The sequence below is a fragment of the Saccostrea cucullata genome, unplaced genomic scaffold (genome assembly GCF_032062105.1).
Source record: "Saccostrea cucullata isolate Sc308-1 unplaced genomic scaffold, CSIRO_AGI_Scuc_v1 ctg923, whole genome shotgun sequence".
Taxonomy (NCBI): domain Eukaryota; kingdom Metazoa; phylum Mollusca; class Bivalvia; order Ostreida; family Ostreidae; genus Saccostrea; species Saccostrea cuccullata.
The window spans coordinates 134,539-161,970 of NW_026936399.1; the positions used below are offsets into that span (position 1 = coordinate 134,539).

The following is a 27,432-nucleotide window of genomic DNA, read 5'->3' on the forward strand; positions in this document are numbered from 1 at the left end:
TGCATTCGAATTGCATCCGATGATATCAAGTTCGTGAATGAAAAATGCAGTGTGTATTAGTATTACCCAGTATCTTGTCTCTTTCGGTTTTGGTTATTGTCAATTTTATTTCCATTTAAAGAACTTATGCACGAGTTTTCTTTTAAAAAGCACGTTCGAAACATACATGCATGTGCATAAAACATACTCAGTAACTAATATAAAGTTGGGTGAAATGTTCTTAATGCTACTCAGTAGCTAAATTCGTACAAGATTGGAATACTGCATGTCTTACAAAGTTCATTGATCCCATGAAATTCACTTAATTTAGAATGATATTTCAATACCCTTGAAGAGATAAATAATGTTCAAATTGAATAAGTTTATTTACTTATTTTTTTTTAAAATAGAAATTACTCTCCGCTTTTGCACGAGATGCAAAAGATAAAGTCTGACAATCATCTTTAACGAATCATCATTACTGTTGAAGCGACACTCGTTCCGTCGGAAACCTGTGCAATCCATGGACGTTCCCAGGAAGCTAGTCCCCATTCACCGTTCAGAAAGGTGTGTGAGCACCAGTTAAACCACCACCCGCCTTTAAAGTGTGAGGAACAACTTCCTTCTGGCCATGCATCATAGTCCCTATCTGGGGTGGAAAATCTCCAACCAGTTATATTCATTGCTGCAGCAGCTCTCATGCTATCGTCTGAAAAATGAAAATTGTCATCTGTGTAGACACTTATAATCATATTCAAAGTTAAGAAGTGTTTTGGAGGGGCGAATATAAGCAAACATTATCTTCAGATGTTGATTATCTCATTATATTTACACCTTAATCTTACCAAGAGTTCCCAAAGCTGTTCCATTTAAGTGGAGTCTATAGCCATCTGTCTCATCTGAGATTGAGAATTGAGGGTAATGCGCATAGAATGATGTTCCATTATTCAATGTAATTCCCACATACAAGGAGGGTGTAGAAATCGTCAGTTGATGAATATAGTCATTGCCTAAATGTACATATGTTTTATAAAATAAAATCAAAACCGTTATTCATTTATTTATCCTGATTTGTAATTAACAGAAAAAGAAAAGAAAAGAATAAAAGAAAACCACCAACCTAACCAATGCTCGCTATCGGCCTTCCCAAATCCTTGTTTATATTCTGTCCATGGTCTGTTGAAACTTAAAGATCCGTCCAATCTTCTCTGTATAATCTGATATTCAATACAGTTTATTTTTCATTATTTGTTAGTTAAAGATTTTTAAAAGAACTACGAAGCTTAAAGACTAAGATTTAGTAAATACGTTTTGATCGTCTTTATGTTGCAAGATTCAACACGACTTTATAATTCAATGATATTTTTCCCCGAGTTTTTCAAGGAATAAAATTTAAAATCTATAAAAATTATATAATCTTCATTCAATTCAATGTTACTTAATGTCAGATGATACGTTCCTCAAAAAATATATGATTTTTCCCAAGAATTTGTCATTAAAGTATAGATATTTAAACAAGTCTCCTCACAAAAAATTAGGGTACCTTACCAGGCATTTGTCCATGATACCACAGGGTGATGTTTCTGATACATGTGTAACCATTATGGACAATCTTCTGAATGGCCTATACCACAATTTTTGATGTACTTATATTTAAAAACGTATTGAAAACAATGTAGAAATTACAAGCGAATGACAAATATGCATAACCTTTTATATAATACGGAGAAATACAAAAGATATATTTGAGAAACGTATCGTCTGACCTTTAAAAAAATTCTGGCGGAAATTTATACATTTCATTTGTTTGATGTAGAAAAAGTCCTCTATGCATACATAATTTTCTTCATTTCATCCAGCTATAGTTACAAAACATCGTTAAAGGAATTTGAAAAATCAGTAGACACCTGTTTTGTTGCTAGATTTTAACCTCAAGGCGATTATTGATTAAATATGAATACAAGACTGCTGCATGAAGATACAGTACATATGATACATGTACATGTAATGCCATATTCTGGACTATTTCCATCGGATTTTTTAAACCAATTTTTGATGGCGTAGAAATATCTTTCAGTAAACTTTAACGTAATAATCACTTAATAACTTGCAATGCATCAATCAATATTTATATTCACTGAATTTTCATTAATCATGCATCCAAAGAAAGCATTTTATTATTATAATTTTTTCTATTTACCGTCCAACCACCGCCATCTGTAGACATATCACAGAAAACTTCCACAGGTCGATCGTAGTCCATCCATGGGTAAATGGTGTATAGTCTTGAGCAATTCCGTCCAGCATTGAATAGATCCAAGCAACTTTTGGCAAGAAGGCCTAAAAGTGAATTTTAAGTTGAAACATTTGCATATGTAAAAAAGGCAAAGATAACGGGTCTTTGATCTTAAAAAATCAACCAAAAATGCAAATCTGTGAGCGGGGCATACACAAGGGGCCCTATGAGTCATAGAGATGGGATCAGTGGCCTAGAAGGAGCAGAAGGAGTTAAGTCAGCCAAATAAGCCCAAATTATCGGTTATATTTCTTATATTTAATTATTTAAATGCTAAAATAAATGGTATTAAACAAGTCATCGAAAGAAGCCCAAATATATTAGAAACAGCAAATGCCTAACAATTGGTATGAAATAAGTCAGCTAAATAAGCCCCAGATGATTGGTTCTTTAAACGTCTATAGAATTAACTGCTGACTTTAACAAAAACTTGGTCTTAACGTCAACATAAATGCTATGTTAAACTTCAGCTTCTTTTAAATATCAACTTAAGAGTGCTTTTGTGTAGAGACAGGAATATATTTAGCGATATAACTTTGATGATGACCAGTCACAAGATGTGAAAATTTCCCATTTCTTATTTCTTTAAGAAGTGGTTGTCCTTTATATATAAAAAAAAAAGTCTAGGAAAATGGTTGTAAATTGTGAAGAAAAGACGGATTTTAATGTTATTAACGTTTGATGATTTTAAATTTTTCGTGTGTCCACATTCGATGTACACTTCTAGATATATTAAAATACTGAAGCACAGTACCTCTTGATAGTCTCCTTTACCACAGTTTATATTTTGTAAGGGTGTAAAGATGAGAGCTTGGTAAATCATTAGCTGGACCCTGGATTAATGTATTCTAGCCTGTTTGTAAGGATTGTTATGAAATTTAGGAATCCAGTAAAAATCTGGTAGATCTTATCACTTTTGATTATTTGAATTTTAAAAATGTTAAACACTGATGTTATTAAACTTCATCTTTAGAGTGAAATATATGGAGATAACAAACAGTATTCAAGCTCATAAGTCTATAAATATTACAAAATTGGAGCGGAGCAAACATGGACCTCCAAAACATCAGAGGTTGGATCAGGTACCGTGGAAGAATGAGAATCCTCTGCCGACCGGTCACACCCATCGTGTGCTGCTTGGTATGCGCAAAATAACAAAAAAATCATGGACATAGTGTGTTGCTTGAAAAAACGACGTTTGACAAATGATGAATTGTATTTGCTGACAAGGAATTGTATGCGCGCATAGAACTTAAGAAGTTAAACACTGTTATATTTTTGCTTCATCAACTTGTTTGTCAATAATTTAACTTGTTTTAGAAATTGTATAAATATTGCATGAGAGATATAGTATGCATGTGGCAAAAGCAGTCATATACAAATTTTAATTGAAAAATTAAAATTTTTATTAAAAGCATTGTTTTTGTTGTTAGATTAGCATTAACGTCTTTTTCTAGCAAAATATACAAATAAGAAACAGATGTCTCAGACCTGTAGTATCTTTTCTCTCAAGCTCGCCGGGATATATCGTATCGATAAAAGAATTGAAATAACCATTGTTAATTGACAAACTTCGATATATTAAAAAAAAAATGATTGCTTTCATGTACTAATTTTAATTTCATTTGAATACAAAAAAGGTTTGTAAAGTGCAATGACATGTCAATAGATTGTTGGAAGACAAAATGTATTGTTAATGAAAGCAGCATATAGCAGCAAAGAATTTGTGTGTACAATCAGAAGTTTTAAGAAATAATTTTGAAAATTAAGACAAGTTTGACAATTTAAGAGACATTTTTATTGAAGAAACAGTTTTCAACAAATAGGCATTTATGAAAAAATTGTGTATAAAGTTGAAAATTTAAGTTTTTATGTTGTTGATTTTTGTAAAATTTTGTAATTTGAAATTTTCCATAAGTTCCTTAAATTTTTTTTGAGACACATCTGAAATGAATTATTACAAATATTTTTTTTTCAGAAATCTTTGATAAAACGTAGTCTTTTCAGTTTTTAGCGGTACAATTTGTTATTCAGTGAAAGAATTTTTTATTGACAATTATTCACTTTTTATAATTATTTACAGAACTTTGTTTTAAAAAGAAGAATTAAACCAAGAATAAGGCAAAAAAAAAAACCCTGAAATGATTATTACATACATATTATAATGTATCGTTTTAATTTTTCAATAAAGAGATAATGGTTTCTGGTTTACAGATTTAGGATTATTTCATTGTTTCATTGTTATGACACTGTACCTTTACCACTAGGATTAAAATATATCCAGTTGTTCCCATCACTGGTGGAATTAGCCTTTTCACAACTGCGGTGTAAGCGACAGTTTGAAACCTTTGACAGTGGATTAAAACCAAAGCATTTACAGTTATTGATGCACTTGGCAGAGCACTCTAACAAAGATTCTGTGTTGCAAACTCCTATTAGTGAATCGTAACCGTTTTTTATATTACAATCCGGAATCTGGTATGAAATTTGTGAAGATGAAAACGCCATGGTAAAAAACTCAAATATGACGAAAAGTTTAATGTGATTTACATTAAGGCTCGTCATTGCTGTTGTTAGGACCTTTAGTTGTGAGCATGCACTCGTATAATACGAAATTGTCTGAACAGCAATTAATTTAAATGCATAAAAAATGATCGATTCTTCACTTGAACACCATTCCGATCCTGCGAGTGGTGTGAATTTTTAATCTCCCCCTAGGATGAGAGTACTTGTAGATCAAGAATCTAAATTTATGCGTAACAATTGATTTTGCGATTTGAAGTGTTTTCATGAAATGAAGAAAAAAGTTTTTTTTTTTAAATTATAAAATAATATATTGCCATAAAGCACGGATAGATTTGGTGTGAGAAACAATCCAGACCTTTATCGTTTTGAGGTAGATCAATAGAAGAAAATACATTTGTATTAAAATTTTATTATACATTTCCGATGTTCTTCCCTTTAAGTGCATTATGATACTATCTTCATGATGTTGAACTTATGTTACTGCACTGATATATGGAAAAAATGGAGTATCAAAATATATAAGCATTCAAAAATATTACACCTTTTCTGTTGTTATTCTGAAACTTCATAAGAATCCTTACAAGCAAAGATGCAAAGTGGGTTCTAGTAAATGTTCAGTAAAGGCTCTTTCTTTGCTCCTCACTAAGATATTAACAGTAGTGAAGGAGACACTTCAAGAGTACTGTGCAACAATATATTCAAGAAGTGGTGTAAATCAGATGTGGATACTTAAAAATCCAAGGAACTTTTGAAAATTTTGAAATGACAAGATTTTACCAAATTCAATAGCTTAAAAACTTACAACTTTTCAACTTTATACACAATCATTCCCATCGATAAATTAAAGTCCATGCTTTTTTAATTATTTGACAGCTGCTTCTTCAATAAAATGGAACGTGTAAATTTACTTACTTTGTCATTGGTAATTTGCAAAATTATTCTTTGTTAAAAACATTCTAATTGCACACACAAGTACTCTGAAGTTTACATCTAAAAGATGAATGTGTGAAAACTTTTATGCATGAAAAGAAGAAATAACTCACTGTGGCCTACAACTCGACATTTAGAATAGATAAATGTATATCGACGACGTATTGTCAATTACCAATGGTATTTTCCATTCTTATGTCGATACGATATATCTTGATGGGCTTAAGATAAGAGATACCACAAAGTCTGACTCTTCTGTTTCATATTTGGATATTTTACTTGAAAAAGACATTATTTGTAAACTAACAACAACTTGATGACTTTAACTTTTCAACCGTCAACTTCCCTTATTCATGTAGCAATATACCTTCATCACCTGCATACGGAGCTATATGTCTCAGTTGATTTAATACACAAGAGCATGCTCTTCGTATGAACTATTTCTAAAACGAGGTATTAATCTATTGATAAACAAGTTGATGAAACAAGAAAATTCAGCAGTCTCGTTTAAAGTCATCATTTCGTAAGTTCTATGGTCGATACATGTATAATGATATTGTCAGCAAATACAATTTATCATCGAGTCAAAGATTTTCCAACATGCTCCAAAGTCAAATGATTAAAATCTGGAGCTGGGCAAAGACGGACCTCTAAAACATCAGAAATGGTGTCAGGTGCCATGGAGGAGAGAGCATCCCCTGGCTACCGATCACACCCGCTGTGTTCTTCTTGTCATGATCGTTAAATAACGGAAAATCCGTCGACAATTCACTGTGTATATGATGACTGAGCAGTAAGTATGAAAGACGTCAGTCAGCATTTCACTTAATGATATATATTGTATTTACTGACAAGGCCGTTGTTCCAACCATATAGAACATAGAAGTGATGACTTTTAACAAGACTGCTGATATTCTTGTTTCATCAACTTGTTTGTCAATAATGTACCTCATTTTAGAAATTCTTCATACGTAAAGCATGGTCTTCCGTATCGAATAATTGGGAAAAATGAGATATAACCTCCATATAAAGGTGATAAGGGTATATTGCTGCATATTATATTCATGTAGTTTGGTATCAAGTCGAATATGGACTGGATCTTTCATTCAAGTTGTTAAGTCATCACTCTCACACTTAATTGTGTGCTGTGAGTTTAACTAGTCGACTGGGGATGCTTACTCTTCCCTGGCACGTGACCCCACCATCACATGTCTTTAGAGGCCCTATTTTGCTTTGTTAGATTTTGTATTATTTAAATAGACTTTTGAGCACAATTTCTTTTCGATATCTTTACATTGCATTGGTAAACGTTGCACTGAAGATTATACTTTATAGCCTGTCGCTCATAAAGAATACTTTATTGTAAAAGGCATACAAAAGTCTCGTTTTCTGAATAAAAGATTGTCCTTTGAAAAGAGAACCGAAAAGATGAGAAAACAGTACGTACTTAGGATTCCATTGAAGGTTTTGTTTGCAGCATCACATCTTGAACCAGGAAGTTTAAATTCAAATGAATAGGACACAATAAAACACTTACTGGACGGATACGATCGATATTGATAATATTCTCTTCATGACACATTTTCATAACCTATCCAAAAAAACTCTTAAATCAAAACTTCTCACGGCTTATATTTCAAAGATGAACAAAAGGTATGCTGAAAATATGGTTTATTAAATACTCTATTTTCATTACCAGGCAATTGTACGATTTCTGACTCTCAAAATAATAAAACATCTAATAAATATAAAGTTACAAAATATTTATTTTAAAATGTAATAATTAAAGTACACCAATTCAACTGGACTCATTTAAACACATTATCATTGTCTTTCCTAAATGAAATTAGATGAATAATTTTAATGAACTTACAATGTATGCATTAATTGACAAATTAAATGAGTTTTGTCAAAAAGACTTAGATCAGTTTAATATTAATAAAATATATATTTAAGAAATGAATTTAATTTTTGAAGATTCATGAGGTAATGAACGACGACGCTTCATGATAAATATGCGGCGTGAAGAGGTGTAGTTCATATACCTCATGAATCTTCAGAAATTAAATTCATTTCTTATATTTACATTATTTTTCTGATGACTTGCCATACATCTACGCCATTCACCTGTCATTTTTAAAGCAAAACAGTGTGCGCTATATTATAGTTTGCAGCTAAGTGTAAAGTTTCACGTTACGTCACGATCTAGTTGAAAGCTGCGCTCAAGGTAAATTGTTCACGCCTCCTAACCGCAAGCTTTACGACTGGAACTCTTTTCTTAACCCTGATTGGTTGCCCGTGCAACAGATTATTTCCTGTCAATGTTGATAATTTGAGTAATTGACCAATCACGTGAGTTGTTTACGCTGGATGCATCTGATGAAAAAGATCGTGACGTAACGTAAAATTTTACACTGAATTGCAAACTATAATATTTTTTGACGTCAAGAGCGGTATTTTGACGTAACAATGGAGATATTCATGGTTACTTGTGGTACATATGTAATGTAATTCATGAGAAAATGAACTGCATTTTATTTTGCAAAGAATCATAGGGGATATTTATTGGAAATGTAAATATTTTACATTGTATCGAATCCCCCAAATAAGCATTATCAATCTTACATCATCATATGAGAACATAACCTTATTTTAAAAAAATTATGTGATGAATTCAGTGCCGATATAACTGACTAACTCATTACCGGTATCTATTCAAGTATATCATTACGACCAATTTTACACAAGTAAATATACATAAAATATTGTAGAAGTCTTGGTGGGCATTGTATACTACATAAATAATTGGGGGGGGGGGGGCATCCTCTTTGTTTGTGAAACTCATTTTATGCATAAAGGGGACTTAGCTCTTTGAAATCACAAAATTTTATCAAAATCAATAACTTCAAAATGAACAACTTTTCAATATTTTATACACCTATGTCTCTTTCTATAGCCTTAGGTTCAATATTTTTATATATGGACGAAGTTTTATCAGTTTTGTATAGCAGCGGCGTTTTATCATTTAAAGCAATATGAGCTGCAACTTTGATGTCGGAATTATTTGTTGCAAAATTTTAAATGAATATTTCAAAGACAGAAAAAATAACGTTAATAAACTTTTATAGTTCATATTTGCGATGGAAGGACTAATTATACGCTTCGATTGAATCAAAATTACAGTTTTGTCGTCCTGTACAATATTTTTTTTTAATAAGCCCACATAATCTCAGAATAGAAAGTGGAAGATATGAAAAAAAAAAATAAAGTCTGTAGGAGAGCAAACCACCCTTGCAAGAAATGAAAGAATTTGTAGAATGTGCGACATGAACTGTGTGGAAGATGAGATACACTCACTGATTGAATGCCCATTATATAAACATGATAGAGATGACTTTTTTAAGATTATTGTTAAAAGTAATAAAAATTTCTATACTTTAACAAATAAAGAAAATTTTTTATGGATTATGTCTAATGAAAATGACATGTTGCTTATCAAGCTGGGTAATTTTTTAATCAATATTTTTAAAATAAGAAATAGCAAATTATGCAATGTTAAAAAAAAGAAACAAATAAGTACAAAGAGTAATAATGTTTATACTTTAGTAAAAAAAAAGCCTTATATTTACAGTATGTAGATTATTTATGTTGTAATCACCAACTGTTGTATCATCATTAATCTTTTGTTAGTTGCTACTATCAATTTTGAATTTCTTCTTGTATGTTTTTTTTCATTACTTGTATGCCCTGATGGGCCCCAAATTGGTATCAATAAATCTTATCTTATCTATAAAACTGTGTATTGAATTGTGTATAGAAGTCTTTCTTCTGCTTTATTTCAGTCTAATTGACCATAAAAGTTTAAGATACATAAAAATTTATCATAATAACTCATTTCAACAGCAAAATAAAATTCTCAAAAATGCAGCTCATACTGCTATAACAATAACAGTTGTACTTTGATATAATTCCTTTGAATCCAAAATACTACTAAGTCTGGTATGTCTGTTTCGTATTTTGAAATTGTACTAGAAAAAGACGAAAATTATACTTATTGATAAATTTCATCACTTTAACTTTTCTATCGTTACCTTCCCTTATTTATGTATCTGTCACCTGCATTATGGAGTTTGTCTCTTCCAGTTGATTAGACTGTTCTACTTACGTTTAGTTTCCTAAACGGGGCAAGTGATGCAAGAAGGATATCAATAGTCTTGTTTAAAGTCTACATTTTGCAAATGGTTGATGCAGTTACCTTGTCAGAAAATACAATCTATCACAAGTAACAGCTTTTCAAAAAGCTTGCCTGACTAATGCCATCAATATTTATAGAACCTATAAGCATGATAAGTTATAAACGTTTACATTGGAGGGGGGGGGGGGGGGGGGGGTTAGATTATTTCACTAGAGTAAATTATGAACATGTTGCACAAAAAATCATGCATTCATTTTAAGTTGTATGATACTCATCAGAACAATGGAAAAAGAATACATTTTATATTAATCGTATATATTGTTTGTATCTCAAATAAACAAGATGTGTTTGTGAAACACAATGCGCCCTGCGGCAACAAAAATCTAAAAAGCTATTTTAAGCATACTGTATTGCATAGGTCACAGTCAAGGTCACCAGGTCATTGACCTTGATGTCATTGGAAAGAACTTGATTAGTGGAGTATGCACACCAAAAATGAAGTCTCTATCTTTTATGGTTCAAAAGTTATGGTGAAAGTTACAAAAAAAAGCTATTTTTAGCATATAGGTCACAGTCAAGGTCACCAAGTCATTGACCTTGGTGTCATTTGAAAGAACTTTATTTGTGTAGTATGCATACTAAATATGAAGTCTCTATCTTTTATGTTTCAAAAGTTATGGCGAAAGTTAAGTTTGCAGACAGAAAAGCTATTTTTAGCATATATGTCACATTCAAGGTCACAAGGTCATTAATATTAGTGTCAATTGAAAGCAACTCATTAGTGAAGTATGCATACCAAATATGAAGTTTCTACCTTTCATGGCTTAAAAGTTATGGCGAAGGTTAAAGTTAGGGGACAAACAAACAAACAAACAAACAAACAAACAGACAGACAGACAGACAGACAGGACAAAAACAATATACGCCTCGGATCTATCGATCCAGGCGCATAAAAATGAAATCATGTACATGTCCCGCTGTAGACTCGAACCCGCAACGTAAAGATGAACACCTCTCTACGCGAGTCTAAAAATGGTTTTAGAGGATGAAGTAAATAAGAGAAAAAACTAGTGCTAATTGTAACGGGGACCGTTACAGATGTTCCCCAAACGCTCCCCAACTCCCTTTTGGTGCCATATTCCCTGTAATCTCTATCAAATAAGAAATACTTTATGGAATTTAGACTAAATCAAGGTCTTCCCAGAAAAATACAAAATATATTTAAAAATAGGCATTGCACACGTGTTCATGTGCGTAACGACCATATCATCTTGTCTACACTATCTAAAATTTTTATATGCTTATTATCAAAGCATTTAATCAAAAAGTATTTAAAAATACACTCATTCGAGTGTATTTTTAATTTTACTCATTTCACGTGCATAATGACTACACCTTCTTGTAGGAGTCCCTTATATTTATCTATGTTCTGAATCCCATCCTGTTTGGTTGAAAAACAAGGGAGTTGTAGCCATTTGAAGTTTCAGCCAATCAGATTGCAGCACACATGCATGCGTGTGATTTCATAAATTTTTATCTTTATCGTATTGAAGGATATCTAAATGAATGACTATATTTTAAAATTCCAAACATTTTGTCAAAAAACAAAGGAGATATAGCCATATAAAGTTTCAGCCAATCAGATTACAGCACACGTGCATGCTCGTGATTTCATGAATTTTTTTCTATATCATATTTTAGGATATCCTAATGCATGACTATGTTTTAAATTTCAAAGCATTTCGTCTTTAAACAAAGGAGATACAGCCATTTAAAGTTTCAGCCAATCAGGTTGCAGCACGCGCGCATGCGAATGCTTTCATGAATATTTTTATATATCATGCTGTAGATCTTCATAATGTAGGATTACGTTTAAAATTTCAAAAGATTATGACAAGAAACAAGAAAGATATTGAGACTTTAGTTTCAGCCAATCAGAGCAAAGCGCACCTGCATGCGCGTGAGATCTTGCTATTTTGACCATGCCATCTTGTCTATACTACTAATATATCCATGCATTGCGAGTTTCAAAAAATTCCATCGAGAAATAGAAAAGTTATGACTTCATCCTTATATTGGTAATTTCACATGTTGCGCGTGCGCGCTCTTACCAGCACACATGCATGAACGTGCTTTCATGATAATTTTTATATATCATGGTGTAGATCTCCCTAATGCATGACTAAGTTCAAAATTTCAAAGGATTTTATAAAAAAAACAAGAAAGATATTGAGACTTTAGTTTCAGCCAATCAGAGTGAAGTGCACGTGCATGCGCGTGAGATCTTGCTATTTTGACCATGTCATATTGTCTATGCTACTAATATATCCTTACATTATGAGTTTCAAAACATTTCATCAAAAAATAGAAAAGTTACGGCAATATACATTATATTAGTCATTTCACGTGTTGCACGTGCTCGCTCTTGCAGGCACGTGCACGCAAAATGACCTTTGTTCGGCAACTCTACATTACATGCCTACCAACCCTAAAAAGGTTTCACCTAAGTCGGATGTGTAGTTTACAAGATCATTCGTGGACAAAATTTTCCCAGGAAGAAGAAAAATAATAATAATAATAACTAGTGCTAATTGTAACGGGAACCGTTACAGATGTTCCCCAAACGCTCCCCAACTCCCTTTTGGTGCCATATTCCCTGTAAGCTTCATTAAATAAGACAAACTCTGTGCATATATGACTTTAACAACGTTTTCCCAGAAGGATACCAATTATATTCAAATTTTACCATTGCACCTGTGCGCATGTGAATACATGTGCGATATGACCATATCATCTTGTCTACACTATCTATATATTTTAATATACTATATATTAAAGCATTCAGTCCAAAAGTATTAAAAATCACTCATTCAAGTGTTTTTTAATTAATTTCACTTGTTCGAAATGCACGCACGTGCGTGCACGAGCATGATCACCATACTTTCTTGTAGGAGTCCCTTATATCTATCAGTATTCTAAATCCCATCCTGTTTGGTTGAAAAACAAGGGAGTTATAGCCATTTCAAGTTTCAGCCAATCAGATTGCAGCACACGTGCATGCGCGTAATTTCATGATTTTTTTTCTAGATCATCTTGTAGGATATCCTAATGCATGACTATGTTTTAAATTTTAAAGCATTTCGTCAAAATACAAAGGAGATATAGCCATTTAAAGTTTCAGCCAATCAGATTGCAGCATACGCGCATGCGCAAGCTTTCATGAACATTTTTATATATCATGCTGTAGATCTTCATAATGTAGGACTATGTTCAAAATTTCAAAGGATTATGACAAGAAACAAGAAAGATATTGAGACTTTAGTTTCAGCCAATCAGAGCGAAGCGCACGTGCATGCGCGTGAGTTCTTGCTTTTTTGACCATGCCAGCTTGTCTATACTACTAATGTATCCTTACATTATGAGTTTCAAAAAATTTCATCAAAAAATAGGAAAGTTACGGCAATATCCATTATATTGGTCATTTCACCTATTGCACGTGTGCGCTCTTGCAAGCACGTGCACACAAAATGACCTTGATTCCGCAAATCTACATAACATGTCTACTGACCCTAAAAAGGTTTTACCTACATCGGACGAACAGTTTACAAGATCATTCCCGGACAAAAAAGTACCCAGGAAGAAGAAGAAGAAAAATAATAATAACTAGTGCTAATTGTAACGGGGACCGTTACAGATGTTCCCCAAACGCTCCCCATCTCCCTTTTGGTGCCATATTCCCTGTAAGCTTCATTTAATCAGACAAACTTGTTGCATTTGAGACTTTAACAACGTTTACCCAGAGGTGTTACAATTTCATTCAAATTTTAGCATTGCACACGTGCGCATGTGAATGCATGTGCGTAATGACCATATCATCTTGTCTACACAATCTATATACTTTAATATACTAAATATTAAAGTATTTAATCCAAAAGTATTAAAAATTTGCTCTTTCAAGTTTATTTTTGATTTTACTCATTTCACGTGCACGCACGTGCATACATGAGCATGGTGACATACCTTCTTGTAGAAGTCCATTACATCTATCTTTGTTCTAAATCCCACTTCGTTTGGTTGAAAACCAAGGGAGTTATAGCTGATTAAAGTGTCAGCCAATCAGATTGCAGGGTATGTATGGATGTGCATGGTGATCATACCTTTTTGTTGTAGAAGTCTATTACATCTATCTATTTTCCAAAACTCATCCTGTTTGGTTTAAAACTAAGGGAGTTATAGCTATTTAAAGTTTCAGCCAATCAGATTGCAGCACCGTACACGCACGTGTATGGATGTGCATGTTGACCATATCTTCTTGTAGAAGTCTATTATATCTATCTTTGTCTCAAATCCCATCGTGTTTGGTTGAAATCCAAGGGAGTTACAGCTTTCTAAATTTTCAGCCAATCAGATTGCAGCACACGTGCATGCACGTGTTTTCATGAAAATTGTTATATATCATGTTGTAGGATATCCTATTGCATGGCGATGTTCAAAATTTCAAAGGATTTCATTAACAAACAAGAAAGATATTGAGACTTTAGTTTCAGCCAATCAGAGCGAAGCGCACGTGCATGCGCGTGAGATCTTGCTATTTTTACCATGTCATATTGTCTATGCTACTACTATATCCTTATATTATGAGTTTCAAAGCATTTCATCAAAAAGGTAAAAATTTACGCCTATATCAATTAAATCGGTCATTTCACGTGTTGCTCGTGCGCGCTCTTGCAAGCACGTGCACACAAAATGGCATGTTGACAATGTCATCTTATCTACATTTATAATATGTCTATATATTCTAAATATCAAAGCATTACATCGAAAAATGTAAAAGTTACGGCAATTTCAAGTATATTGGTCATTTCACGTGTTGCACGTGCGCGCTCTTGCAAGCACGTGCGCGCAAAATGACCTTCGTTCCGCAAATCTACACAACATGCCTACTTACCCTAAAAAGGTTTCCCCTTAATCGGATGTGTACTTTACAAGATCATTCGCGGACAAAATTTTCCCGAGAAGAAAAATAATAATAATAAGAAACAGAGTAAAAACAATATGTTCCCCAACTTCGTTTGGGGAACATAACTAGTGCTAATTGTAACGGGGACCGTTACAGATGTTCAACAAACGATCCCCAACTCCCTTTTGGTGCCATATTCCCTGGGAGCTTCATAAAATAAGACAAACTCGATGCCTTTGAAACTTTAACAACGTTTATTAAGAAGTGTAGAAAGTTCATTCAAATTTTAGCATTGCACGCGTGCGCATGTGAATGCATGTGCGTAATGACCATATCATCTTGTCTACACAATCTATATATTTCAATATACTAAACATTAAAGTATTTAATCCAAAAGTTTTAAAAAGTTAGCTCATTCAAGTGTTTTTTATTTTGCTCATTTCACGTGCGCGTAGGTGCTCGCACGTGCATGCATGAGCATAATGACCATACCTTCTTGTAGATGTCCGTTACATCTATCTTTGTTCTAAATCCCATCCCGTTTGGTTGAAAACCAAGGGAGTTATAGTTGTTTAAAGTTTCAACCAATCAGATTGCAGCGCAAGTACATGCACGTGTATGTATGTGCATGGTGACCATATTTTTTTGTTGTAGTCAAATATATCTATCTATGTTCCAAATCTCATCCTGTTTGGTTGAAAATTAAGGGAGTTATAGTTATTTAAAGTTTAAGCCAATCAGATTGCAGCGCACGTGCATGCACGTGTTTTCATGATAATTGCTATATATCTTGTTGTAGGATATCCTAATGCATGGCTATTTTCAAAATTTCTAAGGATTTCATCAAAAAACAAGAAAGATATTGAGACTTTAGTTTCAGCCAATCAGAGCAAAATGCACGTGCATGCACGTGAGATCTTGCTATTTTGACCATGTCATATTGTCTATGCTACTAATATATCCTTATATTATAAGTTTCAAAGCATTTCATCAAAAATTTAAAAAGTTACGCCTATATCAATTAAATCGGCCATTTCACATGTTGCACGTGCACGCTCTTGCAAGCACGTGCGCGCAAAATGACCTTCATTCCGCAAATCTACATAACATGTCTACTGACCCTAAAAACATTTCACCTTGGTCGGATGTATAGTTTGCGAGATCATTCCCGGACAAAAAAGTACCCAGGAAGAAGAAGAAGAAGAAAAATAATAATAATAAGAAACAGAGTAAAAACAATATGTTCCCCAACTTCGTTTGGGGAACATAATAATAAGAAACAGAGTAAAAACAATATGTTCCCCAACTTCGTTTGGGGAACATAATAAGAAACAGAGTAAAAACAATATGTTCCCCAACTTCGTTTGGGGAACATAACTACTGTAATTGATTAATGCTGGAAAGCATGGTTATATGTAAAGGTTACATAAATACGATTCAACTGCATACAGCATAGGCTTTGAAGAAGACAGCTGAAAATATGATAACTGCAAGAAATTTGGAATCGTAACGGTTATGACTGACATTCAGAATATGTTTAACAGTTTCTTGGGTGTGCCAGAACATCAAAGATTGTTGGAAACGAGGGATAAATAAAGCCCCATGTATATGCTTAAATGACTCAAAAAACTTGACGGCGATATATGAATGGCGACAGGCGCGGATTCAGAAAGTTTTTCCCAGGGATGAGGGGTTCACATCAAAAACATTTGTAAAAAAGTAAAACACTTTCTCAATCCTGAAATATGAGAGGACACTTGCATAAGTCTATGCTCTGTTTTTGTAGGAGGAAACCCACTGGATAGGGGGGGGGGGGATTATGATCAGATATGTATTTGGCCAGTACATCCTCTTAAGAGGTTTTTGTTCATTTCAATGGTAAAGGTAATGTTGGGAAAAAAAGGGGGTAGGGCCCCCCTGTTGCTACGTTCCTGTGTCCGTATAAGAAGTAGTACGAAATAAATACCTGCTAGCAAAATCCTAAAAGAAATCAATACATTAATGTATTGTATCAGCAATATGGTTATTTTTCTGCTAACTGTTGTTGCTGAAACGCATGTAATAAAATCCGATGAAAATCAGCATGCACAGAATTTTGTTGGCTAACTGTGACCTCTTCGCTTCGCACATAGGAAATATTGATCCTTAGTAGTGCCTGACCCCGTGACGTCAGGCAACAAATTTTTCGGCCATGATTTTAACTCTTTTTTCCGTTTGCCCTATAATGACAGTCGCCGGTCGAGACCGGTATACAGGGGAGGATAACTCTTCCAGATTCATGGCACCTGAACCCATGTCATGTTTTAGAGGTCCGTGTTTGTTCTGCTCCCATTATGTATCATTTCACTCAAGACTTTTGAGTTTGATTACTTACTCCATATTTCATGAGTGATTTCTTGGTCTCATGTATATATAATAAACGTACTTGCTAAGGATACACAAGTCTTGAACAATTGCAAAAAAATATGCATTTGTGATTAAAAAATAAATTAGAGTTGCATCTGATGTGTTTGTCCGTAATATATCAGGTGATTCTCATACATCTAGATGCATGTAGATGGAAATAAGTACTTGAAACCTACATTTTTAATTGCCTCTCTTTTTATCAACCGAAATAAATTTTGAGCAACATATAGAAAAAAGATCTATCAATAACCATATGGAGTGTTCAATCAGAGTTCAGCTTTCTAACACTAATATATTGAAGAGTAGATTAACTTCTATTAAAATAAATCTTTTTCAAAAGAAAAAAGCTATCAATTATTCAGGAAGCATTATCGCTATTTTATACAAACATAAGCAGCACTGTATACCAGCACTTTAGAACAAAAATGATCAATATACGTTAACAAAACTGAATTTTAACCTATCGTTTAAAGGAAAACAAAAAGGTTTATTTAATATTTTCCATGAATTTAAGTACACTTGTACAGTGCATAAAAGTTTAATTGATGCAAAGCATCAAATCGGCCGCAAACACATATAATTTTAGCATTTTATGGAATTTTTGCAAAAATAAATTCAAAGGAAAAAAATTACTGGTATATCAAAGCCTTTTTTTCTTATAGTTGTTTTTTTTTTTTCGTGAAGCATTACTATGTTATTGTACCTCCTAAGAAAAACGGTCATGAATGTTACAATTTAACAAGGCATTTCAAACTAAATGAAAAAAAAATTCCTATGGCTGCTTTAAAATCTGACCAGCTAGGGTCAGTCAAACAAACCAAGGGCATTTAAACCATAAATGTTTCGTACAAATGATTCCTGCAGAACATACACCAAATACGCCCATCTTCTTTATAAATGCTTTGATAGTGTCATTTGCAACTGTAATTTTTAATGTATTCTAAACAAAATTTACTTCCTCTTAAAAACTTGTAAAATTTATGTCATTTTAGGTATCGTAATTTTTACCCGGAAACTAAATACTTTTTGCTTCTATATCTTATGCACGCCCACCTTGGGGAGCAGTTTATGCAGCAACTTTTTATAAGATAATTTAATGAATACCTGCTGAAAAATGAAAAACAAATTAGACCCCTTATAACAACCATTAGGAGAAGGCTTCCACATCGGGTTAAAGAAAAAAGACGGATCTAGGTGTCGGGTGTCAAGAAACTGGTCGAAATTGAATCCATTTCCATTTTTGTTCCTTTGCAAGAAATACATGTATTAAATTGTGCACATATTTTTTCCCATTTAAATTGTTGCTTAGAGATAGAACTTAGAACGTATGCGTCTACGCTTTAACAGATAATACATGATTCTGGTCTGGATAAATATCAAATCAAATCTGAATAAAATAAATTAATTGTTCTTAAAATTTATTTTTGTTTCAGATTTTTTGTTTTGACCGAGCCAATAAAAAACACGTTTCCGGTAGCATGCCAAAAATGGTATTTGTAATTTGCTGCAATCTTTCACATTCATTAGGATATTCTACATTCTAACAGAAAGAAAATTATTAAAATTTATAATTTTATGAAATTTATCATAGGCGTCGTAACCGGGGGGCTGGCGGGGGGGCTTAGCTTAGCCCCCCACTTTGCAAATATATAAAGATAGATATGTAATTTTTGTTCTCAGGATGTAGTAGAAGACGAGTACCACTTTTAATTAAATTGTACAGAATATTCCAATTACAGATCAGATTTATTTTCTAGTATTAAAAGTAACCCAACTTTTTCTATGTCAAATTTAGATAGTGTAATTTTCCTTTTAACAAATTTCCTAAGCAGACCTCAAAATATCTATATACCTTTCATACATGCACAGGCAATCTCTACTGTACAAAATACGCTATGCGTAATCTTTGTTTAAATATTTTTCATTTAATTTTGTTAAAAGTGACATATAGGTCCGATGGGCTGGGTGTTTGGATAATAAATGTTGTATTAAATGATTCTTCTTGTACTGTATAACACATGTCACTAAAATAAAAGATTTACTTACTTACTTACTTATACACATAATATAGGCATTGAAAAATGGGGTTTTAACCTTTTTTAGTTAGTTTAGCCCCCCCCCCCCAACACACACACACTCACACTTTCAATTACCTCCCCCCACTTTCTTTTTATATATATATAATTCTTTATTTTTGTTTTTCATAATCTGTTATTTCATACAATAAGTGATTAATAACACATACAGAAGGTGATTTTTTTCATTTTAGAGAGAGAGAGAGGGGGGGGGGGAGATCGAGGAGGGAAGAGGAGAGAGAAAGCTAGGGAGGGGGAGAGAAGAGAAAGGAGTGCATGTATCCATAATATTTATATCAATCTAAAAATTAGTTGAAATAAAAGCTTCCCACAGTTCCAGCAGGTATCAAACATATCCTTTTCACCATTTTTGTATGCAACATATTTTTTAGTTTCATAAAATGTCTTCATAAGCGATATTGCAGCAGGTACATTAAGTGTCTTCCCTGTGCACCTCATTGTGTAGATATAATATTTAAGTCATAGAACAAGATTATTTTGTATCTTTTTCCTCTTATCTAAGAATCCAAAAATGAAATTATTTTTTGTTACTGATATCTACGGAAGCGTATGAGGGCCGCAGCAGTATCATTTTTTTTTAATTTGTTTTAACAAATTAGTAATTTATTTAAACAAATTATTAATTTGTTTAAACAAATTATTATTTTGTCTAAACAAATTAGTAATTTGCTTAAACAAATTAATAATTTGTTATAACACATTAGTAATTTGGTATAACAGATTAATTACTAATTTGTTATAACAGATTACTAATTTATTATAACTGATTAAAGATTGATAATTTGATATTACAGATTACATGTATTAATTTTGATATAACAGATTAATAATTTGATATAACAGATAGATAATTTGTTATAACGGATTATTTATTTGTTAAAACAAATTATTAATTTGATATAACAAATTAGTAGGCTAATCTATAATAAAACAAATTAGTATTTTGATAAAACAAAGTACAATTTTTGACAAAATTTGAAATGTATATACAGATCTACGAAAGCCAGGCCAAATCATCAAAAATCTTAGTATAAGTCGGATTTCTGAAAATAATTTGCAACTGTCAAAGGCTTTGGCCAATAATAAGGCTTTAGTGGGACTGTTGAGAGCTTTTCCAGCAGGCCCTTATTTTTATTATAAAAATTTCACGCATAATAATCATTAATTTAACCAGAGACATGTAAAACCATTGGTTTTATAAGTCTAGCTCTGATTTAACTAGTTAAAACAAATTTTTAAAAAGATGTACTGCTGCGGCCCTGATACGCTTCCATACCTAATCGACGCGAGAGAATTTAAGGAAAAACTTGTTTACTGGTATGTTTTATTAAAAATTGTCCTGTCAAATGGTTAAAATTCAGTACGCACAGGCATCGCCCGGGAAAAAATTGAAGTGGGGGGGGGGGCTGTGTGGGGGCTAAACCAACAAAAAAAGGTAAACCACAGTTTTCAATGCCTATATATAATGTAACGTGTATATTTGAAAAAAAAGTGGGGGCAAAGCCCTCCCCCCCTCCCTAGGTTCCCACGCCTATGATACGAGTATTTTCAATTCTCTGTATTTTTTATACGACAAGCTTGTCACTGACCAGGATTGTTGACCTAGATCTATATTTTTGTAAACACGATGTTTGTGGATGATACAGATGCATCTTGCAGAAGATTTCTACCTTAAATAATGAATCATGATGCAGAATGGAAACAATGCATTGAAGAAAGAACTTTGATGACCTGAATTTTTTTCTTGAACATGGGAGACTCAGAAAGTGATAGTGAAAATGGAACTGAAGAAAGAGTAAGTGTTTGAATTATTTTGCAGATCGAATTTCCTCTGTAAGATCAGCTGACTGGTCGTATTCTCACAGTTTGTTATTATTGATGTTGTAAATATTATTTTTATAGGTGTTACCAGCTAAAGACGTGTACCTGTTAATGAAGAAAGATTACAGAATATCGAGGAACATAAGAGCATCATGGTTTTTTCATCACATCAACTCAGTATTAGAATTTTCACCAGAATCATGTGTGGTGAGTGGATTACCTCAATGGCTACACTTTGTAGAATAATGGTCCTTGGTTCATACATTTCCCTTTTTGAATACAACTTCATCAAATTATGTAGTTAAAATGTTGATATAGATATATACAAAATTAATGTACAATTATCCCACACAAGTGGCATGAAAACAATTGGTATTCCTCTCCTTCTTGCTTTTTCCCTTTCTGGAGTGAAAACTTTGGGGTTTAATGCTCCAGTAATTCCATGGTGAATGACGGAAAAAACATAATTATGTACATTTAAAAAGGGTTATAATTAAAAGTAGATAATTTAAGTGCTGTAAGTTCTCATTTATGTACCAGGAGATTCAGTTGTCAAAATCATTTTATGAAATATACATTAATTTAAAATACAGTTATAAGGAAGTGCCAAAGATGGGCGATTTTGCTTCATTATAAATGTAATTTGTTATGATATCTGTTAGATAAACAATTTGCTAACAACCCATGGGGAATAAAAAGCACTTTGCTTTAAGCATTAATTAAGGAATGTTTTTAGTTTACACGAAAATGGTATTCAAGTCAATTTCACAGTTGGCTTAGTAGAAAAACACAGTGAATGTATATATTTCTTTACAGGCATGTTCACTATAAGCACATTTTACTGCAAATATAGTAAAGACTGAAATAAATTTGATATGTCCATTTTTTAAGGAGGAGACCAACAAAGAGCTAACAGTGGTGGGGGTGGTGATGGAGGAGGAGGCAGTGGTCCATTTTGGGACTGACGATTCCCCCAATGCCTCCCCACCACCACAGACTGAGCGGGCCTCTATCAGTTTCCGCCTGGTGCCCTCCACTGTCGTCCATTTCATCGCCAAGAGATACAGACTTGTCTTTGTGTTAGACTTCAGCCCCTCAGCTCTCTCTGTGGTACATCTTTGTTTTATATTTTTCACATTTTAATGTCAAAGTTAAACAATATTTACAATTTAATTTACTGAAGTAAAAAAATTTGTAAAGTTTGTTTGAATTCACTGAATGAAAATTGAAAAAGAGTACAGTAAACTGCACATATGAAAGTCAAAGTGTTATCTAACAAATAAATTGATGATTTATTACATCCAAATATGGAAATGCTAAACTCAAAGATTTCTATTTCAAATCATTTCATTTTTGACTTGAAGTCTATTAGCTGATAAAAGGCTGCATTTCATTTCCGGAATTTTGGGTAATTATCAATTTTTCATTTCCGACATTTTTTATTTTTCATTTCCGACATTTTTTTATTTTCATTTCCGACATTTTTCAAATACATATGTAGTACTTTTGGTAACATATTTGAGTACTTTACTTATGAAAAAATTAAAGAAAAAATTCATAAATAAATCATTGAAATCCTTTATCTGAGTTTTGAAAGTCTATCAATGACTTTGACAGTGGTGTTGTTGTCATTGACATTAAATTTAGTGCACATTAGATGTGGTGAAAAAGTTTATGCTCATTAAACTCTTTTACCTAGATTTATTGCCACATGTATGTATATATGTGTAGATGTTTTTTATTAATTTTTTTTCTTTTATCAATATTTTGTAATAAATACTTTTAAAATTCCATTTTCACTTACCTAGAAAACATTGAATTGCCGCACAGGTAAATTCCAGAAATGAAAACAAAATTATGTCGGAAATGAAAACAAAAAATGTCGGAAATGAAATTAAAAAATGTCGGAAATGCTATGCATATTTCCGGAAATGAAATGCAGCGTGATAAAACTACCTTGAAATTAATTCATAATTGTTTTTTAAGGACTTGAAAACTGGAGAAGTGTTTGCAGACAAGATTTTTGACAGCTTGAAGAAATGTTTGCTTGGATTGGTGAAACCAGTAAGGAACTTTTTTTTTGATAAACATATTACTTAATGATTTCCTTTCATCTTCATTTAGTGAATGAATGTTTTAACTTTGGGATCATGGGTTCCTGATTTGATAAGATAGATTATATGATAGATTTTATAGATTCGTTTAATTAAAATATGCACATTTTACAAGTGATTCCCTCTGTTGACAGTTTCCACTTCCTGGGACAAACCTACTGTTTGAGTCAGAACTGTTTATCACTGTTATAGCCCACACCCCTATGGTGGTCTGTACCACTAACCAGGTATGTAACATTTTATAAAGAAGGCAATCAGCTGGCATTTTTTAGTCATACTCATCCTCAACCTAAACGGTTGAAGCTGAGTATGACTATAACAGTCAGTTTTCTGTACATTTTTTTTTTCAGCTTTTAAATTTGAAGACTGGTATAAAATAATGCCAAATCAAAATATGAAACAATATTAAAAACATGTAAGCTTTTGACAACTCTTGATCAATATAATTATGAGATGCCAAAGGAATGTGAGCTTTCATTCTAATAAGATGTTATTCATATTGACAGGTTTTAGTTCAGGGCATTAGAGTGACTGCTGCCAATGTTGCTGTGGTGTTAGATGCGGTGAGAACCAGTCTACAGGTGTTTGAGCAGAGTTTGTACAACGACATCAACCTGCCCACTCCAGATATGGTAAGATCTTTCATTCTATGCCATGAAATAAAGCTTAAGGATATAAATCTTCTAAAATTATTGATTCCTACTTGACATGCCTTAGGTAAAAGATTAATACACAGAGACAGCATAAAACTAGGAAAAATTCTATGAAGTATGTACCTGATAGACAAAAAGTAGCATCTGAATACGATGAATTCTGTATTACAATAAATTAAGAGATAGGAAATATATAACATGAAAGTTTGTTCAGGGAGGAGCAATGCTTAAATCAGCACCTACCAATTTTTAAAGATTTTTTAAAGTACCTCCAAAATAGCAATAGGTTTGGGATATCACTGAGCCCTTGATCCCTCATTGTGACAAATTTTTTCTTTCATCAATAGACAAATCTTGGAGACAGTTTATCGAGGATGGAGCTTTCAAACCCAGATCAGAAACCTCGCACCAGGAACAAGTCGGCTGAGTTGGCCATTAATCCTGAGGCTGGCATCATTAACTTACTCAGACAGGGGTTCTTTGCTCTACAGTTACTGCCCGAGAACTCTAGTGCAGGTACAGTAGGTCTTGTGGCTATGGGTTCTTACTTAAAAGAAGACATTAACTCTACCCTATAGGCAGAAGTCTACTGCTGTTTTACTCCATCTCCTGCATACGGTACTGTTTTTCAAGAAAATTCATTTATGCTCACTATGGTAGCTAATTTGGAATCAACATAATTATTAAACCATAGACTAAGCTTAAGAAATGTGACTGAAAGCTGCAAATAATTATGCCAAAAACAAAGGGAGGCTCCAAATACAGTCCTATAGAACTCCATTTCATCATGATGTTTTATGCTGAAAAGCAAGGCTGTTTTTGATGGTCAACATCTCAGCAATGTTTAGTGCTCATTTATCTTTTTCTCTTGCAGGAATAGTTGTTGTGACTGATGGGATGCTGGGAGTGACAGATTTGAATCTATTTGACACTCTGCTGGCCCAGCTGAGGAGTAGCACCATAGCGTGCTCATTTCTCAGGATTGGACAAACTCAGTGTGCTCGCTGCTCCTTTGGGCTGGTTCCTCATGTGGAATTGTTACAGTTCATTTCATCGACCACATTCGGAACATACATAGGAGATCCTCCTGATGAGGTACGTTCTTAAATTAATAAAGGAAAAAAACATATAAACATGACAGTATCATATTTGGCAGGGGGATCAAAGTTCATGGATTTCTTACCCATGAATTTACATCCCCTTGATCAATAACTTGTATCAATTTGTCAGTCCAGTTAATTTTTCTTGCAAACTAATTTTGCCCCCACAAAGTAATAAAAATTATTTGCTTGCAACATTAATCCTCCACAAAATCATTCAAAGTGAATCTGCAATATTCTCAACAATTTTATTTCTTATGAATGAAACATGGAGCAAAGTCTTATCAACTTGCAGCAATTGTTTATTTGGAGTGGTGATTTAAGAATGGGTGATTACATTCCAGAAAGAAGATTACCACAGGAAGCTGCTGATCTGGAGTTTCCAGAAATCTATCAGGGAACCTCTACATGTTCTACCTGGCTACAACAACAGTGCATGTTCTTATATCAAGTAAGAATATCATCTCATACACCGTAGGTGATAGAATCAAATGGAGGAAGTTTGCCCTTAACTCTGTAAAAGTTTTTTTCCCCAAACCCAACAGTGTTTTGCAAATATTAAATATACTCTGTTTGTGAGAATAATATAATTATAATTTTTTTTATGTTTGTCCACTTAATAAAAAAATTTACCATGCCATGTTATTTGCTCTTTACTGTAATGATAATAAAAATATACCCTTACTGCAATTTAAAACACTGTGACAAATTTCCATGGGTAAAAAAATGGAATGTTCATAGCAAAAATTAATCCCATGCATAAAAAGCCTGCCTACAGAATGTTATCATATTGCATGTTTTTTTTTTACAGTGTGTATGCACATCCCCTTAAAGATTACCCAGACCTGATTCCCATTGAGAGGAAGAGGCAGATGGATGTAAAACTGAACACCTCTCTCTCCAGTGTTCTGTCTATCAGGCTTAGAGAGGGCTTCACTCTAAGGAATATCATCTTCTTAAGAGGTAAAGGAAGAATCTCTCCATATGTTCTCTCTCTTCATGCTCTCTGCTTTGTCAGAAATGGAATGATTCAAGTTTAGAAATAAAGGTATGATAAATTCTATTAATTGCTTTTAAGTATATGAGTTCCTTAGTCAGGAAATTATTATTTTATTAAAAAGATCTAAAAATGAAGCTTGAAATCTTTTCAGATAAGAAGTTCAGAGACAGTTTTTGAGCATTTTCATTCTTTTAACTGCAGATTTTCAGAACTTTAAAATCAAATGCCTAAAGAGGTATAATCTAATGATCAAAGATACAATTTTTACCCTCATTCCCACTGAGTGCAACTCCAAAGATGATATTGTTATCAATTAAACATGTTATTCTCAGTGTAAAGATGAACATTTATAAAGATTTTACATAGGATTCGGTGATCAGATACTTTTATTTAAAATTTTCACATGTGGGAGCAAAAGCCATATATGGAAGATAATTTTAACAGAAGATTAATATTTGTGCAGGAGAAACTCAGATTAAGGTGGAGCTGGCCTTGTTATGGAGAGACTATGTCAAGATAGAGTATTGTGCCACTGCTGCCTGGCCACAGGATAAATCAAGGTGACTAAATCTGAAATTGAAATGTGAAATTGTGGAAAAAGTGAAAGTTGACAAAAGTTTGATAGAGATTGGAAGAAAATTCAAGATAGTTACATGTAATCAGGTTAATTCAATGTTTAAAAAAAAGTTTGGAGAAATTTCAGTGATGAAGAGTAAATAAGAATAGAAAAGATTCATGGACGTTTTGGATAGATAAAATTGTAATAGGGATTTCAGATGTGTCAAGCTAAATATAACGTTCCACAGAAAGTTACCAGCACAGGATACTTATTTTTTTTCTCTTTTTTTTTTTTTTGTTTTGGCAGACAACACCAGACACATGTTGAAATGTTTGTGGAAGGGAGCTATGAATTCCTACACGATGCTTTCTCCAATGAATGTACTCTGACAATGTCCAGGTGGAGTCCCATCCGACTCAACCGAAGAAAGAAATTCCTATTAGCACTAACTAAGTCAGTATCTAATATCTCAAAACTTTCTATAAATCTCAAATACATGTATATCAGGTATATCATATAGATTTATTCAAGCCAATATGATTAGAATACTCAAGTAAGGCCATAATAAATAAATTGCTAGATTCTCATCCGAATTTTTTTAAAAGTGCTTTGGATGTCGGGCACTTATTCTTTAAGGTTATCTTTTTTATTTTTTCAAACTTGCAGAAATTTTTTATCGATGACCTGGCCAATCGGTGTAATTTTATCTAATTTTACCCTATGAAAAAGTCATAGTAAAGTCATTTTCAATGAAAAATTAATAAAAACACATAAATCACCAATCTTTTTCAACCAAT

General features: G+C 32.9%; 2 protein-coding genes across 2 annotated transcripts in view; one reads left to right on the top strand and one right to left on the bottom strand.

The window, feature by feature from the left end:
• Positions 1 to 215: 215 nt before the first annotated feature.
• Positions 216 to 4,819, bottom strand: LOC134245474 (ryncolin-1-like). The gene is made up of 5 exons (XM_062727752.1): positions 4,531 to 4,819; positions 2,180 to 2,319; positions 1,100 to 1,196; positions 825 to 989; positions 216 to 688 (listed from the first exon to the last, which is right to left on the bottom strand). Exons 1-5 carry the CDS (start codon positions 4,781 to 4,783, stop codon positions 444 to 446), a joined length of 900 nt encoding a protein of 299 aa, XP_062583736.1. The 5' UTR covers positions 4,784 to 4,819; the 3' UTR covers positions 216 to 443.
• A 16,187-nt stretch (positions 4,820 to 21,006) lies between these two features.
• Positions 21,007 to 27,432, top strand: part of LOC134245491 (KICSTOR complex protein SZT2-like) — a 61,678-nt gene continuing 55,252 nt past the window's right edge. The window contains 12 exon segments of the mRNA XM_062727765.1: positions 21,007 to 21,183; positions 21,291 to 21,416; positions 22,101 to 22,319; positions 23,196 to 23,273; positions 23,458 to 23,550; positions 23,830 to 23,955; positions 24,324 to 24,492; positions 24,851 to 25,071; positions 25,421 to 25,527; positions 25,888 to 26,039; positions 26,540 to 26,636; positions 26,942 to 27,088. Coding sequence (XP_062583749.1) covers positions 21,139 to 21,183; positions 21,291 to 21,416; positions 22,101 to 22,319; positions 23,196 to 23,273; positions 23,458 to 23,550; positions 23,830 to 23,955; positions 24,324 to 24,492; positions 24,851 to 25,071; positions 25,421 to 25,527; positions 25,888 to 26,039; positions 26,540 to 26,636; positions 26,942 to 27,088 — 1,580 coding nt within the window. The 5' untranslated portion in view covers positions 21,007 to 21,138.